General features: G+C 41.3%; 1 protein-coding gene across 3 annotated transcripts in view; it reads left to right on the plus strand.

Annotated features, from left to right (window-relative positions):
- Positions 1-2,172: 2,172 nt before the first annotated feature.
- LMO7 (LIM domain 7) overlaps positions 2,173-16,298 on the plus strand; it is a 131,130-nt gene continuing 117,004 nt past the window's right edge. For 2 of the 3 annotated variants that reach the window (XM_064645914.1, XM_064645915.1), the window contains exon 1: positions 2,173-2,356. In XM_064645914.1, the coding sequence (XP_064501984.1) occupies positions 2,288-2,356 (69 nt within the window). In that variant the 5' untranslated portion in view covers positions 2,173-2,287. The remainder of the gene's footprint in view (positions 2,357-16,298) is intronic. The other variant, XM_064645916.1, reaches the window with a different exon arrangement.

Below are 16,298 nucleotides of genomic sequence, written 5' to 3' on the forward strand. Positions count from 1 at the left end.
CCCTAAAGCATAGATGTCTTAATTCATGCCACGGTGAGGAGCTAAATACATAATTTCTATGAATTTGTAACTTTAGTTAATGTCAAACATCTGCCGTAGAACTTCTTTCAGCCAAAGTCACTGCAATTTTCTTCCTTTGTGTAACACTAGCAACACTGATTTCCACATACTGCAGAAACTGATGGCTAATATCTTCTTGGTATGTTGATTTCCTAAAAATTTTCTTTCCTATTCCAAGAAGGTTTTTTGTAGAGCAGAAATAAGATGCATTATCTCAGGAGAAGCAAATTTGTGTGTAGTACAAATTTTAAGTTCTCTTTTCTCAGTAGTCCTTCAAAAATTACCTGTATTTTGCTTTATTTTGCTGTATTTTGTATTTTGTATAGGGTCATAAAAGCCTAAGATGCATGCAGCAACTCAGTTTGCTACATACAGAGAAGATTTGGAAAGAAAAAAATACTACTTACAGTTAAAGGAGAGAAAGATAGAATCATGAAGGTTGGAAAAGACCTCTAAGATCATCAAGTCCAACTGTTAACCCAGCACTCCATGTTTCATCACTAAACCATATCCCTTCAGGAAATGCTGATTTGTGTGTAGTACAAATTTTAAGTTAGCTTTTCTCAGTAGTCCTTGAAAAATTATGTATGTTGTGCCATGGGCCATAAAAGCAAAGCGTGCATGCAGCAACTTGGTTTTACTTATGGAAAAGACATGGAAAGAAAAAAATGTTACAAAACATTTAAGTAAGAAAAGATCATAGCATTGTTAAGGTTGGAAAAGACCTCATAAGATCATAGAGTCCAACTGTTAAACTAGCATTGGTATATTTACCACTAAACCATGTCCCCAAGTGCCACATCCATGCATTTTTTTAACACTTCAGGGATGGTGATTCCCCCACATCTCTGGGCAGCCTGTGTCAGTGCTTGACCACCCTCGAACTGAAGAAATTTTTCCTAATACCCAATCTAAACCTCCCCTGGTGCAACTTGAGGCCATTTCTTCTTCTTCTGCTTCTTGTTACCTGGGGAAGAGACTGAGCTCCACCTTGCCACAGCCTCCTTTCAGGTAGTTGTAGAGAACTTAAAATGTTAAATGAAATCAAGTACTTTTAAAAAAAAAAACAAAAACACAAAAACCCAAAACCCTTGTGCTATGTATGAACATTCCAGAAAACCACTTTTCCCTGATATTTCTTCAACTTTTCTATTTAGCATGTGTCCATTCCTGTATTGGAAAATAGGATTTTGCTGTGTTCAGTTAGCACATCACCTCTCCTGGTTCTGGTGTGTCGGTCAGGGTGGGTCAACCTTTGTTGCAGCAAAGCATAATCCCAACCTGCCTCACATTTGTGGTTACTGCAGGAGCCAGAGCTCAGCATGGCACCCACCCCAGGTTCAGCAGTCAAGCCATACTGAGATCGGGCTTTAGGTCTGAGCCTGCGATAGTGTAAGGGGTAGAGAAGTCACAAAGAATCTGTTGCAGTGTGCTGTGAGCAGACATGGATGAAACAGAGCAATGGGCACTGGTGTGAGTGCTGTGAGCTATACCAGAACAGAGGCCAAGGGTGCTGGGGAGGGAAGCGTGGAGGCCGAGCTGCGTGGCTCCAGTTCTGCCCGGGCAGCTCCGCTTTGGCCACTTCGTATGAAAAGCGTTCAAAACGAAGTGCGGCTCTCTCATGTCTCCCAAAGCGGTGGGAAAGCCTCCTAACTTCGTCCCCAGGCGGGACAACGCTGCAGAGGAGTGTGGTGCCGGATTCCCCGGGTGGCTGCGGTGCGGAGGTGAGGGGCCCGGGCTCCGCTCCCGCTGCCCCGGCGGAGGGCGGTGGAGCGCAGGGCAGCGCAGGGCAGCCCCGGGCGGGCGGGGCGGCAGGTGGCGGGGCCCGGGCGGCAGTGGCCGGCCCTGAAAGGTGCGATTGTCCCCAGCTATTCCTGGTATGCGCCGGGGCGGAAGCCGCCGGGGGCGGCCTCCACCGGCCGTGAGGGCGAGGGGCGCCGCGTCCCGGCGGGAGGGAGCCGCCGCCGCCGCCTCTGCCGCGGGGGGTGCGGCCCCTCCCGGCCGCCCGGGGGGCCCGGCGCTGCGCTACAGCCCGCGGCTCCCTCGGATTCCTGCGGTCGCGGAGCGCCAGCGAGCTCCCTCCCGGGAGGGGGAGTTCCGCGGGGAGGAGGTGGAGGGGGAGGAGACGGCGCGGGGAGCGTTAAAAGGAGGCAGCCGAATGACAGCGGCCGCTCCCCGCGCCCCCGCCCCGTGAGGACCGGCCGCCCCTGCTCGCTCGCTGCTGGACATGGAGGGGAGAGAGGACGCCGAGTGCGACTTCCAGGTGGCGTTCGCCGAAGCCCAGCGATGGGTAGAGGTGAGGCGGCTCTCGGTCCTGCTGTGTGCCAGCCCCTCGTCACCCTCGTCCCCTCCCGTGCCCCTTCCCCGAGGCCGGGGTCCCGCCGCGCCCCCCGCTCCCGCGGGGCTGCCCCACCGTCGGGCAGCAGCTCTGGGGATGCGGCCCCAAACTTTGCTTCTTTGTCAGCAGCTGTGGGCTGGTATTTTTAGAAGGTATCGTGGCAGCTTGCAGAGATCTGTCTGTGCAGCATCGCCACCGCCCCCTCCTCTGAATCCAAATTAAAGGCTGGCTTGGCTGTCCGCCTGTCATTAAGGCTTATAATTTCTTGCCATCTTGTAAATTACTTCTATAGCGCTTGCTCCGAGACAGTCTGAATTAAAGGCGCTCCTTCCTGTCACGAAAGAGTTCAGGACAGAGAGCAACCTGAAATTAACACTCATTTTCTTCTCTCCTATTTTTAAACATGAGTGTCTGACTGCGCACAGGGCTTGATGTAAATATGTGTGTTTCTGTATCGTTACACCGAGTTACACCGGTGCGGTACGTGCTAATGCCTGGAGAGAGAGGTTGTTCCTAGGTGTACCCGAGTGTGGTCAGGCAGCGTGCGGCTGGAGCCAGCTAGACTCATGGCGTGGAAGCTGGGAAATGTTAGGAATACTGAACGGCCTTACTTAAGAGTCGTGTTGTGCTTTTAAAGTGGAGCTTTAAAGTGCTGGTTTATATGTATTTTAACGTAGTAAGCTTATTTCTATTTGCCTGTTAACTTGAGATGAAACTTACGATGTCAGAAACGCTATCCCAGTAACTCTCGAAGGAGTATATATTCAAAAAAGAATGTTTGTTACTTTTTATCTCTTATCTTTATAAGCTTGTCAAGACCTGAGTCCCAGCTTGTTTCCTCTGTAAAACAATGACATCTAGTGCTTAAAATCTATTGAGAATTTTAAACTGAGAGCACCAAAGGCAAGGGTATCACAAATGACCTCCACAAGTGTCACTTTTGTAAGCGTGATTAGTGAATGTAGGTAATTAAAGCAGTCCTGCCTTCCCCATGTGTCAATTTTATAAGAGCTAGCTGTGAGTTTAGGTAATTAAAGCATTCCTCCCTCGCCTATACCTTTCTTGCATTGCTTTTTGTAAACTGGCAAAGCTTACTTTAAATAGTTTCATTAAGGTGATGTAATGTCATCTTTGAAAATCCTATTTTAAGGGTTTGGGGATTTGTTTTAATTATTATTAAATTTCACGTGAAATTTATGGTTGTACCATTCCTACAGAAGGTTCCCTCTGCCTTCCAGTAGCACGTGGGAGCACTAGCAAAGCAATGTGAGTGTGGATTGTGCTGTTTGTGTAGAAGAAAACAACAAATGCTCAGCTTCCTGCCTTCCTCATCTAATTTGTATGACTATCCTTTGATATGTGAAAGCTGTTCTCATTTTAAAGGAACTTTTAAACTTGGAGAAACATTTGATTGTAAAGCGAGTAACTTGAAAACCTGAAAGTATTGGTAAACAGGATGTTAGGAATTCTATAAAGTTAAAGGAAAATGTAAATATTTATTTCCCTATGAAATTAGGCTTGTATTTCAGAAGTACTGGTGTGTTTCTCTGCTCTTTACATCCAGATGGGTTAAAAAGCCAAGACTAACCATTTCCGTTGTTGTATGAGAAGAGTAATGATATTTTTAGGGTAATGAGACCTGTCCCAAGGTTTTGTGAGTCTTGGTGAAACAAAGTGGTGTATACGTGATAGAGAGTGAAACTTGGTGAGTCCTAATGATTAAACAATTACTTTTGAAGATGAGGCAGATTTCCAAATATTTATGAACTTGAAGTTCTGATGTTTTGGTAAGGTTTTGTGTGTCAGCTTCTCCCTAACATTAGAGGAAGATGAAAGCATACATACACTAGCTACTATGTGTTTAAGAGAACAAGCCAAAATGTCTGTGTAAACTGTTACTCTTTCTTTTTGCTAATGAAATCTGTGTTAACATATTTCTGTATTTCAGTACAGAACTTTTTGGACTCCAAGACTTAAAAAAAACTCAGAAGACCTGAGCTCAAACCTTGAAGCTGAGGGCTTTTTGCAATGGGAATGAGCAGCTGTATTTGTCAGATCTCAGGGGTAGTCAAAAACCCACCCCAAAACATCAAAAATTTTCACCTCATGTGTTCTTGAAGGTCTTTGTGAGAGAAAATTGTGTCCTGGTTGGGTCCCTCTTCTGCCTGTTCCCAGCTGAATTCTCCATGCTGTAAGGCAGCCACTGGCTGGTGGGAGCTGAAACATTTGTTCCTAGTTGTGATGCTAGTCTTATGCTAAAAAAAGTGGAAAAAAAACCAAAACCAAAACACAAACCCCAAACCAGCCAACCAATGAAAAAAAAAAAAAAAGAAAAACCAATAAAAAAAATCCCCACAAACCCCAAACAAACAAAAAACTCCCTCTCCCCACCCCAAAACCAAACCCTCAAACAACCCAAAACCAAAAAGCCCAACGGCTTGATTAAGAGTAATAAAACCAAAAAATTGTATCTGATATGTGGTGATTGTTAATGAAAGATGTCGTTCTTTAATTCAGATTCATGTTGGGTCATAGTTTATGATAATGCAGACAAGGCAGGCCTGTAGTATTCACAGTGCAGAGACTTCAAATGTAGTCCCCAACCTCTAGTGTTTTGTGATTTGGGAGGAGAGATGATGTTGCTTGTCTCAGTTACACTCCTAGAGTCACTTTGGGAGGCCTGTCTGTTGAGGTCATCTACTTATTTTGGGGAAAGAATAGTCATTTTCTGTGCAAAACTCAAGCTCTTCTCACATATTGTTTATCCGGAAGCCAGCACTGATTAGTGAGGTTGGGTCCTTGCATCTGAGACTTTTGGAGCCTTCTGAGCTCTCCCTGGAGCAACTGGTGCTGGTCAAACTCACTTGCAGGCCATCTACCCACTCAGCTGGGCAGATGGTGCATGCTGAGACCAGAATAAAACACTGGTACACCACAGCTTAGAAATAGCTTCTCAAAAAAGAAGAAAGAGGAGAGACCTCATTACAGTCTACAACTTCCTAATGAGGGGAAGAAGAGGGGCAGGCACTGATCTCTTCTCTCTGGTGACCAGTGATGGGACCCGAGGGAATGGCATGGAACTGTGTCAGGGGAGTTTTCAATTAGATATTAGAAATAGGTTCTTCACCCAGAGGGTGGTTGGGCACTGGGAGACTCCCCAGGGAAGTGGTCACAGCACCAAGCTTCACAAAGTTCAAGAAGCATTTGGACAATACACTCAGGCACGTGATGTGATTCTTGAGGTGTCCTGTGCAGGGCCAGGAGTTGGACTCAATGATCCTTGTGGGTCCCTTCCAGCTCAGGATTTTCTATGATTCTGTGAAAGATAGAGCTGTTTGCCAAACCTAGAAATAGCTGGGTTAAAATAGTTTTACTGTGTTCTGTTCCATATTATAACTTAAGCAAGCCAAAAGCTGTTCCTCCAAACCAAAGCATTCTTCCCCCAGCTATTAAATATCCCAGACTGCCGACTCTGTTTTCCTGCCTCAAGATGTGGGAGGGCAGTCTGCCTCTCCCTCTCTGCAGTCCTCCACCAAGTTCACCCTTGTGAATGAAAGGGAGGCATAGTTCCTCTCCCCCGAAACACATTTCACCATTTTAGGAGCGATGCCTCTTGAAGAGTTCTAAAGAAAAGAAATGTGTGCTGTTTTCTTGTAAAACATCTGAGCTTTTGATTCCTATTCTGTGTCTTAAATGAACCCTAATCTTCAGGTAAATGTCTATGGTTTGAAATTGTTTGCTAAAGCAACTTGAAACCTGACCCACAAAGTCTGTAAATCTTTAGTTAAAGGGCCCTGAGGCAAATAATGCTTGATTTATTTTTTTTTTTCTCCCCTGAAGTACTCAAATGTACAGATCCAGTCTGAGCAAGGGTGGCCAGTGAGCGTGTGCCTGAATGAATTGTTGGACTGAAGCAGCAGAGCCATAGGAAAGCATGTGAAGCAACCTTGAGAAATGCATTGAAGTGAAAAATGGGTGTTGGGCCAAGTAACCCTTGCAAACTTTTACAGCTCTTCTTGTGAGCTGAATTTATTTCCCTAATAACTCATATAAAGTTCTTAGAGTTAGATGTTCTGAGAGCTACTAATTTTGTGAGATACTGTTGTCAAGAGCATCAGTCTGACAGTCAGAATCAGGACCTTGTAGTCCTGGGATTGCTCCTCATGCAGAGAGGAGAGACTGCAGAAGAACAGAAGTCCTTCCTGATGCTAACCCTACCCAGCATTGGTGGAGAGAGGTGTTTCACCATGAGGATTTCTGTAGCAAAATAAGGTTTTTATAATTTTCAAGAAGCTGCATTAGAGGAAGAAAGCACAGCTTGTATGGACAGCAACTAAAGATACCTCTGCTGCTCCTGTCTGTCATGACCATTAAATAGGTACTGAAAAAGCCTAATTTTTCTGAATGCTGTTGCGTGTGCTGACTGACAACTGCATGCATTATTCCTTTAAAGTGTGCTTTTCAGAATCCAAAACTATCTTCCTTGTAATTTAAATGTATCTGTTACCTTTTGAATGTTGGAAGATTATTTTGGGACTTTTGGTTTTTTTTCTTTTTCCAGGAAACCCCAAATTTATGTATATATGCATACCCCTCCTCCCTCCTCCTGACACACACACCTGCTCAGAAGATTGAAAAAACAGATTTGCAGAGTAACTTGATAGAAAGAGTCTGCTTGAGGTAAAACTTGAGAGCCAGGACAACTTGGTGAAATCTTTTAGTTTGAACCAACAGTACAGCAATCAAATCCAGTGAATGGTCTGACATGTGGTCACCAAATGTTCCTGTTTGTTGAAGCTGTTTGAAGTCTGCATTTCTACTGTATATTTTTATGGCTTCTGCAAATGCAGCAAGAGGTCTAGCAGTGATGTTTTCCCTGTATTTGCATAGAGATCTTACCTCAGTGATTATTTTGTTTTGTTTTCCCCCCAAGCATGAATCTAATGCATACAGTCTGGTATGGCAGATGGGAGGAATAACTGTAGAGATAGAGGACTCATCTTACTGTTCAAATCCTCTTCTCGTAGGTACCTTTATTTAAGTTGAACTAATCATTATGAAAATGTTTTTCTCAGTTCTGGGTAATGTATTCTTGATTAATGTGTAGAGAGCCAGTCAATGTCCTGAATAGTGTCAGAATGAAAGATGTGTGAACAAAAAGGGAAAATCGATATATTTTGTTGTCTCAACTATGTTTAATACTGGGTAATTCTGTCAAGTCATAAAACCTGGGTGGGCTGGTTTCTGGAGAACATCTTACAGTACAGCTGCAGAAGCCCTTGCTCACATCTACATAAGGGATGTATTTAATCCTCCTTTAGGTGGATGCATCAATATTTCATTATTATGTCTAGAGTCTTGGCAACGAGCATTGCATGGAATAAATCTAAGTGTATCCAATTAATATATACATATGAATCGATACATAAATATACATTCTGCTAAGTAAATACTGTGTGAATTTAAATCCTAGAAATAATGTTCTCTCCACTGCCCGCAGACTGTGAAAGTGCTGTGGTAAAATGTCATATAACAGGGCTAGCAACAATGTTTTAGAGGGAGAGGGTGACAGTAATACTGTTTGATCTGGCAGAACATTATTCTCTCTGTCACTTTATTGTCCCCTTGCTTCCAGGCCTCAGGAAAGATATCTATAATGTGTTTGAGAGAAAAATGGGACTGACTTTTGCTTGAGAATAAAATCTATTTTCTGGTTTCAGCAAGGTGGGTTTATATATTTTCAAGTCTATATTTGGAAATTCTTAGGGTGAATCAAAAGTCTGTCCTCACACAGTCCTCTTCACACAGTATGTGATGGGCATGCATAGCTCTGAGCTGAGTTCATAGTGTAGTTTCCTTTATGGACAGTTTCTCTTTGTACTTTTGAGTGTTGTTTTAAAACTTTGCATGAAAGCAACATCTGCACGCACTTTAAGAGGAAGAATTAACTTGTTGACTATAGAAATGGGTATGTTTTCTATACTGGGGAAATGCATTGCCGCTTACAGGGGTCTACAGAAAATTCTGTCCAGATTTTTGTGTTCTTCTGTTCTGTATTTTGTGGTTACCAACTACAGTTAGTTCTGGTGTTACTTTTGTTCTTTTTCTCCTGTCTTTTTGTGTGTTTGTTTTTTGAACTGTGTCCTGGTCCTTTCTGCAGTTTTATGTCGTCATGCATTTTTTTTCTGCCCATAATTTAGGGAGAAGGTGAGATGATACTGATTTCCACATTTAGCATATTTTGCTCTGGCCCCTTGCTCCTGCCCCATTAGCAAGAGCTCACTTTTAGCACCTTTTCTTTGTCAGGCACTTTTTTTTGGTCTAAATTCTTAAGTTTTTAATGAGCACTTGTGTATAGTACATTAGACGGTGACCTTGCTGAGCTTTGGAAAACACTTGGGTTTTATTGTGTTGTAAGAACCAGATAGATTCCAGCTGTTTCTTGTACCTACCACTCCTCCACTTTAAAGTTCCTTTATCCACTCCTGCAGGACATTTTTAAAAAAACAAAACAAAACCCAACCTTTTTTGCTTAACAAGGCTAATATAACTTAACTATCATTTTTTTAAATGGGCTTTCCAGCTACAGCAGTTTAATGAAAAACAGCATGTGCTCTCAGACTCAGTGTACTAGAAATGAATCTGCTGGTCTGAGGTGTGCTTGACACACCTCACTTATTATCCGAATTACCTTAGGGGGAGTGTTTTGGGTCTTGCTGTACTTCGCATATCTGAATACTGTCAATCCAAGTAAAAATCTAACTTTTAAGGAATGTAGTGAATAAGCTACTTTAAAATAGGTTTTGTGGGTTTTCATGTTGTGAGCTGCTGCACAAAGTTGTATATTTAGCTTTTTTGAATAGTGTTTAATTTTTATTTTTTGAATGAAAGAAAGATGTATGGATCTGACTCAAATCGCACTAGCTTCCAACTGGATACTTAGCTGTAAAGCTTTCATTTGTGTTATATTGAATAGAGAAATCTAATTTCAACAGTGTTTTCCATTCATAGTACAAAACATCTGGGATTATCTTAGAAGGGCATGAAGATTATAAGACTTGCTTTATATTTTTTGCCAGTGCTGGCACACGTTGTGCAAATGTTGGCACATTTTTTTTGTACCAGCTCATGTGAAAGTTCTGAGTTTTGTTTCTGGATGTGATTCAGCTCTCAGTCATTACTATTAGAAAAGAAACATAATATACTAACTTAGGGAAATAGTTATCACTGCATTGGCCAAAAAAGTCAATCATTGTAATGTAACACAGCATTAAAGGAGTTAGCTGAGTTGGGATCAGTTGAGCTAGCACAGACAGTGAAATCTGTTGTTTGGGCCAAGCTGTCCTCCTACGGTAGATCCCAAAACAATGCGGTTTTGTGTTAGTGCTGAGATAGTATCCCAGGAAGGTGTCATTGAAACTCCTGTGCTTGGCCTGTGCTTCTCCTGCCTCCTTTTGCAGTGGCAGTGGTGTGCCTGACCCACTGGTGATTTGGCTCAGGGGGTTCATCTGATGATGGAAAATCAGCCTGTTTTGTGGTATTTGGTACTTGCCTGGCTCCTGGGAGGCAAGATGCCTCATGCCAGGGAAGAGGTGGTTTTGGTGGAGACAGCCTTTTGGTGGCAGCTCACTGTTGGGCTGCAACTGGCTTAGTGGGATGAAGAGAGGCAGATACCTGAACTTAGACAAGACATCCCTTTCCCTGGAGGCTTCTTAAGTCACCTGCTTCCGCTCATTGCCTGGCTTTCTTCCTTACATGACTCGGGATCTGTTGGTAGGTGCCCAGGGTTGAGGTATAAGCTAGACACCTGGATTAAGGAGACTGGCTTCTAGCTATAAATAACTTCTTCAGGATGAATTTCATAAGGCTGAAATACAGTTGGAACTATTTTACTCAGGAACTGAGGAGTTTCTGAGCAAAGGCATTTGAAAGTATTTGATATTCTTACACACTGACTTCTCATATGGCAGAAGCAGTCCTTGTGTCTCACTGGAGCTATGTTGGTTGGGAGATGGTCCTTCAGAGTTATTGGGACATCTGCCCCCAAATTGGGGGCAGTCCAATCCCAGATCTAATCTCCAGTGTTATTTGTAAATTCTTTCCTGGAATTACTTTCTTGACTGTGCTATTTGTTATTTATTTCTTATTTTTTTCTTTCAGGAAGGAATTTGAAAAATCTAGCTTGTGATTTTTCCATATGTTCAAATCTGAGATTTCCCACATGTTCAAATGATTGCATCAGCTAAAAAAATCAAGATGTGATAAAGAACAGAAGCAAGTGCAGGATGTTTTCTGTTTAGATTAAGGAAATGGATAAAAAACCAGCCAGTATGCCATGGGGCTCCAAAATGCCTTTTGTGCAGCTGTCAGAATTTCAGGGTGCTGGAAGTGGCAGATGGGTGTCAATTTTTGCCAGTGGTAACATCCTAGCTTGGATCAGTAATGATAGTACTGTGTCAGAGTTGCTGATGCCTCCAAAACTATGACATAAGTATGCTCTTTCAGTTAGTTATTGGCTGCTTGACATTGGAGCAAGCAGGATGTTAACTTGATGATCTTAAGTCTTTTCCAGCATTAACAATTCTGTGATTCTATGAAGCCAGATGTCAAAGTGGAAGAAAAATGAAGATCCAGGTTTGACACTACAGGGTTGGAAGGGTTTTGTTGCAATACCTGTTGCACTGCCTTGAAATGCTTCTTCAGAAACTATTTAAGATTAGGTAAAGCAGGGGGACAAAGTTAGGCATTACTGCATTTTTTGCTCTAGGAAAAACCTCTTTTCTTCCTTATGTCACCATGCTCTGTTTGCCTAAGCAGTGCCACTGACAAAATGTACCTCTTTTGATGAACCTGAAAATGTTTCACTCATTTTCCTGAGTGAAAATGGGCCAGACATTTGCTTGCAGGTTCTTTTGAAAATAGAAGAGGTTGAGGTTGTAACAAAATGACACTGTCTTAAGTAACTAGAAAGATTTCACCTTTGTGTATGTGTGTGTATGTATATATATATGTATAAAAATAAAAAATATATATAGATAGATATAGATAAATGTATATATATGTATATACATATATATATGTATCTATGTGTATATATATATATATAAGGGTTGCTTTTTAGTCTATTTTATTTGGACTGAATGGAAATGGAGTAAGGATGAAGGCATGAGCTCTAGGTACAGATGGATATCTTTCACAGACATTTGCCTGATGCTGTGGAGGGAAAAAAGCATCCCTGATATAATAAACATCAACTTGATGTTTATTCAGGAGGGTATTGCTTCACAGCTGTGAGTCTTATGTGTGGATGAATTTTTTCAAAGACAGATCCCCATTAAAAAGCACAGACTGGGTTGCTCACTAATGACCTAACTTTCATGTGTCTGATAAAATCCAAAAGTCCTCTGTGACGCTGGGGTAGGTCTTGCAAAGTATTCTCAGACTCCAGGAAGGTCTGCATGTTAGGTGTCATTGGATAGGGCTGGGAGCTGTGCGCTGTGGAGAAATGACAGAGAAGAGGAGCTTGGAAAGGGACGAGGACAAATGTGCACCTAAGGTTATTTGTAAATAACTACTTTTTCTTCTTACTCAAGTGAATTTCTTACCTTGTGAGTATTTAAATTGTGAAATTTAGTAGAACGCGCTGGCTTTATAAATCTGGGATTTTCTTTTGCATTTGTTTTGCATTTAGTAATTTAAAACATTGGGGGAATACCGCTAGAGACTGTTCTAAATTTCTGAATGTATTATTACATTTATTTTAATTTTTTCACTTACATATTTGTAAAATCAGTATCTCCTCTGCCTTACCTACCATGGGACATGGAAGCCTATTGTTAGACCTGACTGAAAAATGCTAGTATATGCGTGCTTATGGTTCCTTTTTTATTTTCTTCCCTTTCTTACCTCCCCAGCTAAGAACTTCTAAAATTAGTGTTTATTTTTTTATTGTGGCAACTAAAATCTTGTATCATTCGATCTTCCAGTGGAATCTTTGATCTTTCCTTCTGAAAACTTTCTCCTCTTGAAAATTGTAATAAAAAGGCGAATGTTCTTTTCCTAAACATATTTGGATATACCATAGTTAAGAAGGATAATGCTATTAAATCATGTCTGGTTCTAAGTATAACGATGAATTTTGTCAGAACACAAAATACTTAACATGCACATTTCAGCAACAAGATTTGGTCTTTGTGTGCAGGCAAGTCTCTTGGAAAAACCTTATTAACTGGTCATGGTAATAAAGCATAAGGCTGGAACAGCAGTTTCCAGCATCCCAGTAGATGACTGGGAGGCTGGCAGTAATTTGGTTTCCTGTGTCTGGTGCATTGATGGGCTAGATGCAATCCAGCCATGCAGACTTCCAGTGGTGACTCATCTGATTATTTTTTATTTCCTCTCTGATCAGCAGAGGAGGTAGGATAGAGGAGGATGTCTCTCTGGCAGTAGAAGATATTTCTAATGTCACGCTACCTTTCCAATATGGGCGAGTGAAATGTGGAAAGGATATTGGTGTGTCTCAACTGTTTATAAAGGTATGCCACCCCTCCTCAAGTCCCTTTTATTTATATATTTATTTATTTAAATTTCCTAACCCAGCTGTGCTGTGACTGTAGCTTGGCCACATCTTACCTTTATTTTTGCACTGTTGCGCCGTATGGGAACGGGTGAACCTTTTGCACACTCCCCCCCACATTGCTTCATGTTTCTCCAGTCAAGAAACGTATGTGTCTTTTTTTTTTTTTTTTTTCTGATGGTAGGGAATATGTATTCCATTTTGGGCAGGGGCACTCTTCTGCAGACCACTAGCGGGGGTAGGTGTGACGTGCACCAATTTCACCATTTTTTTAATCATCAGTGCATTTAAGTGTTGCTTACCTTGCACATAGTGGTTTGAATTTTTCACAGAGATGCAGATTAAGACCCCTAAGTGCTTTGACTCTGTCTGCTTGCCTGTTGTAGGCTGGGAATTGGGAGCAGTGTGGCTGCTGTCAGACAGAAATCCATGCGAGCCCATGTAGGTCGGGCAGGAATACCCACAGCATTATGCAATATAAATATCCTTTGAGATTAGGTTGCTACATGTTAATTGCAGCCAGACACAACACATAATTTTCTTCATGTAAAGAACCTGGATATTGCTCATTTTTTTTTATGTTTTGTGACAGAAGGTTTAAGTATGAAATTTGCTTCTGTGTAACCTCTTTTATCTGTAAGGAAGACTCTTACCAGAGTAGTAATAATACATAGGTGCCTCAACTATTGTAAAAATATAATGGCTGTTCATTTTTTCAAGAGCTTTATGGTCTTAGTTATAGAATGCAGCATCCTTACCATGAGAAGTGTCTGTTGAAGAAGCTATTCTTGAGAAAGCTGCTTTAAACTCCCTCATGTTGAGATAGGTATGTGGATTTCCTCTGCCCTTTTCTTTCTGGTGTTAGATGTGTAATACCATGAATATAAGAATTAAAGTCCCTGTGCAAATGCTAGTATTTTATATCCCCTTCTGTTTACCTTTAAAATAGTTTTAATCCTGTGATTTGGAAGGGAAATAGGTAACATAAGGGAGATGCAGATAAAAATCCATCATGTGCTTGGGACCAGTCTGATAGACAGTATGGTGTAGTGAGGATCTTCGCATGCTGTAAGGAACGCTTCAGGGATTGGATGTTATTGTAACACCAGCAGTCAAGTACCGAATACAGTTGCACATACTCCTCATGTTAACATGTTCCTCAACTTAGTAAGAGAAGTTTGGGTCATCTTCTCGACTTCCACAAGCAGCTCCTGTTTACTGGTTCAGTTTAAATGATTGTCTCTTTTTTTAGCATAAGCTTTATGGCCATGATGCTCTGTGGTTTTCTGATGAGAAAAATCTGGTTTTAATATGGAATTCTGAGCTGCGGTTTTTTGGGACTGCTCAGAAGTAGGCAAGAGTTTTCAGTATGAACTAAAAATTCATACTGTTTCCTGGATATAAGTGCCAGGACACTTTCTATTTTACACTGAATTTGACCAGGATCTGTTGCAGTAGCTCCCAGTGGTCACTAAACTATCACCTCTGCTGTCATCATTTCATTTTGACATGGAATTAAACTGACATGTTCTGGAATATTTACATAGTTCAGTACATACTTCTCTCTATTTAACTTTTTAGCATAAAAGCACAGTTTTGGTGATGACATGGAATCTTTAATGACCATCGTAAAAGTACTGTTAAGTCACAGCTGTCAGGCTAGAGCTGTAAAAAAAAATCTCTAAAGCAGTGGCTAGTTTAAGGGAGAGAGTTCTCCAGCAGTCAGAAAACTACACTGCTATTTTAGACCTTGAAGCCTCTTGCTTTTATTCCTATGTAGTGTCAGTGGGTGCTTGCTGATGATGCTTATTGCAGATACCACGTGCTATAGTCTCAGACGATGGGGAAACTGCTGCGTGGAGCAAATGAGCATCTCTGCATAGATTCATTACTTGAACTAAGTTACTCACATATATGCAGTCTGGAAATACTAGAAGTCTTTGATCTTTAAAACTTAATGTTTGAAAATGTAAATGATGTGCTTCTTTTGATCTGCTTCTTAAATTAAATGGTAATTGTGAAAATTACATTTGGCACTTTTCCACTTAAGGGTTTGTACTTTTAATTTCACTCTGTGTTAATTTTAAGCTGTATGTCCTTGCTGTTTTTTTATCAGTGAATTCTGGTGAGGGGTTGATCCTTATGTTTCTACACGACCTAATTATTAGCAGTGCGTGTATTTCGTGATTAGACCCTAATGTGGAATTCCTCTAACACTGGTGCCAGGGATGGTCAGTTTTGCCTGTCTGTGTGAATGTTCATGACTAGGGTTATAAGAACCATTACGACTGAGCAGTAGAAAACTAAGAGTTTGAGCTGTCTATGCCCAGGAGAAGAGGCTCTGACTTGTTCACTTAAGGTGCCAGAAAATTCCTGGGCATGTGCTCCACTGCAGTGTGGCGATAGGTCCTCACAAGCATCTGCTGATAGCAGAGTAGCAGAAACTTTTTATCTGTGTCCTTCTATGCTACTGGACTGTTTGTTGTTGCCTTTTCAAACTACCAGCATCTTCTAATCAAAAACTGCTGGATAATTGAGAGCTCCTAAAACGTTGATGAAGCTCATGCAAAGTTCAGTCTTTTCCTTACATCAGCTTTCTAGTGCATAGTGGATTTGTCTCTTATTTACCATAAATGATGATAAAGACCTCTCTGCCTTTGTCCTGTTTTGTTATGAAAGGAGCCTTTGAAGTCTGAGGGCCACATCAAACTGCAGCTGGTAACTCTCAAGGTTATTCAAAAACTTATCCCTGTGTAATAGGTTCTTTTAAGCTCCTGTTGGTTTAATGCCAACCAAAAATCAGCTGTTAAACTGAAATGAAGTTGTTAATTACCCCCTTAGTAAAATCAGTTTGTGTACTTTTCAATTATTAATATTTGTTTAACTCTGCAGAGATTAAGTTTGTGGGGGAGAAGGTTCAAGGTGGTTAGTACTCAATGTCTCCCACAACACCTTTAAGATGTACTCATGGCTGGAGAAGGTTTTGTGTGAGTTTATTGTTTTGTTGGGATTTTTTTTAGGAGCAGGTAAAGGTACTTTGTTCCAGATCATAAACTGTCTGTGGAATGGGGATTTTCGGGTTTGAATATCATCGTGTGGACCTTCTGCTGTAATTCGTGCTACAGTACCCAAATCTATCTTGCTTCCTATCTCCTGTTGAATTCCTTTAGGAATGTTTACATTAAATTCAGCATCATGCTGAATTACCATATTGCTGATTTTGCTGATTTCTGTTTGTCTGTGTGCTGGTGGATTTGAGCATTCATCTCCAGTTATTTATATAGGATGTTAAAAAATCTGATTCCTTTAGTGGCACCCATCAGA

The sequence above is a fragment of the Pseudopipra pipra genome, chromosome 2 (assembly GCF_036250125.1).
Source record: "Pseudopipra pipra isolate bDixPip1 chromosome 2, bDixPip1.hap1, whole genome shotgun sequence".
Lineage (NCBI taxonomy): Eukaryota > Metazoa > Chordata > Aves > Passeriformes > Pipridae > Pseudopipra > Pseudopipra pipra.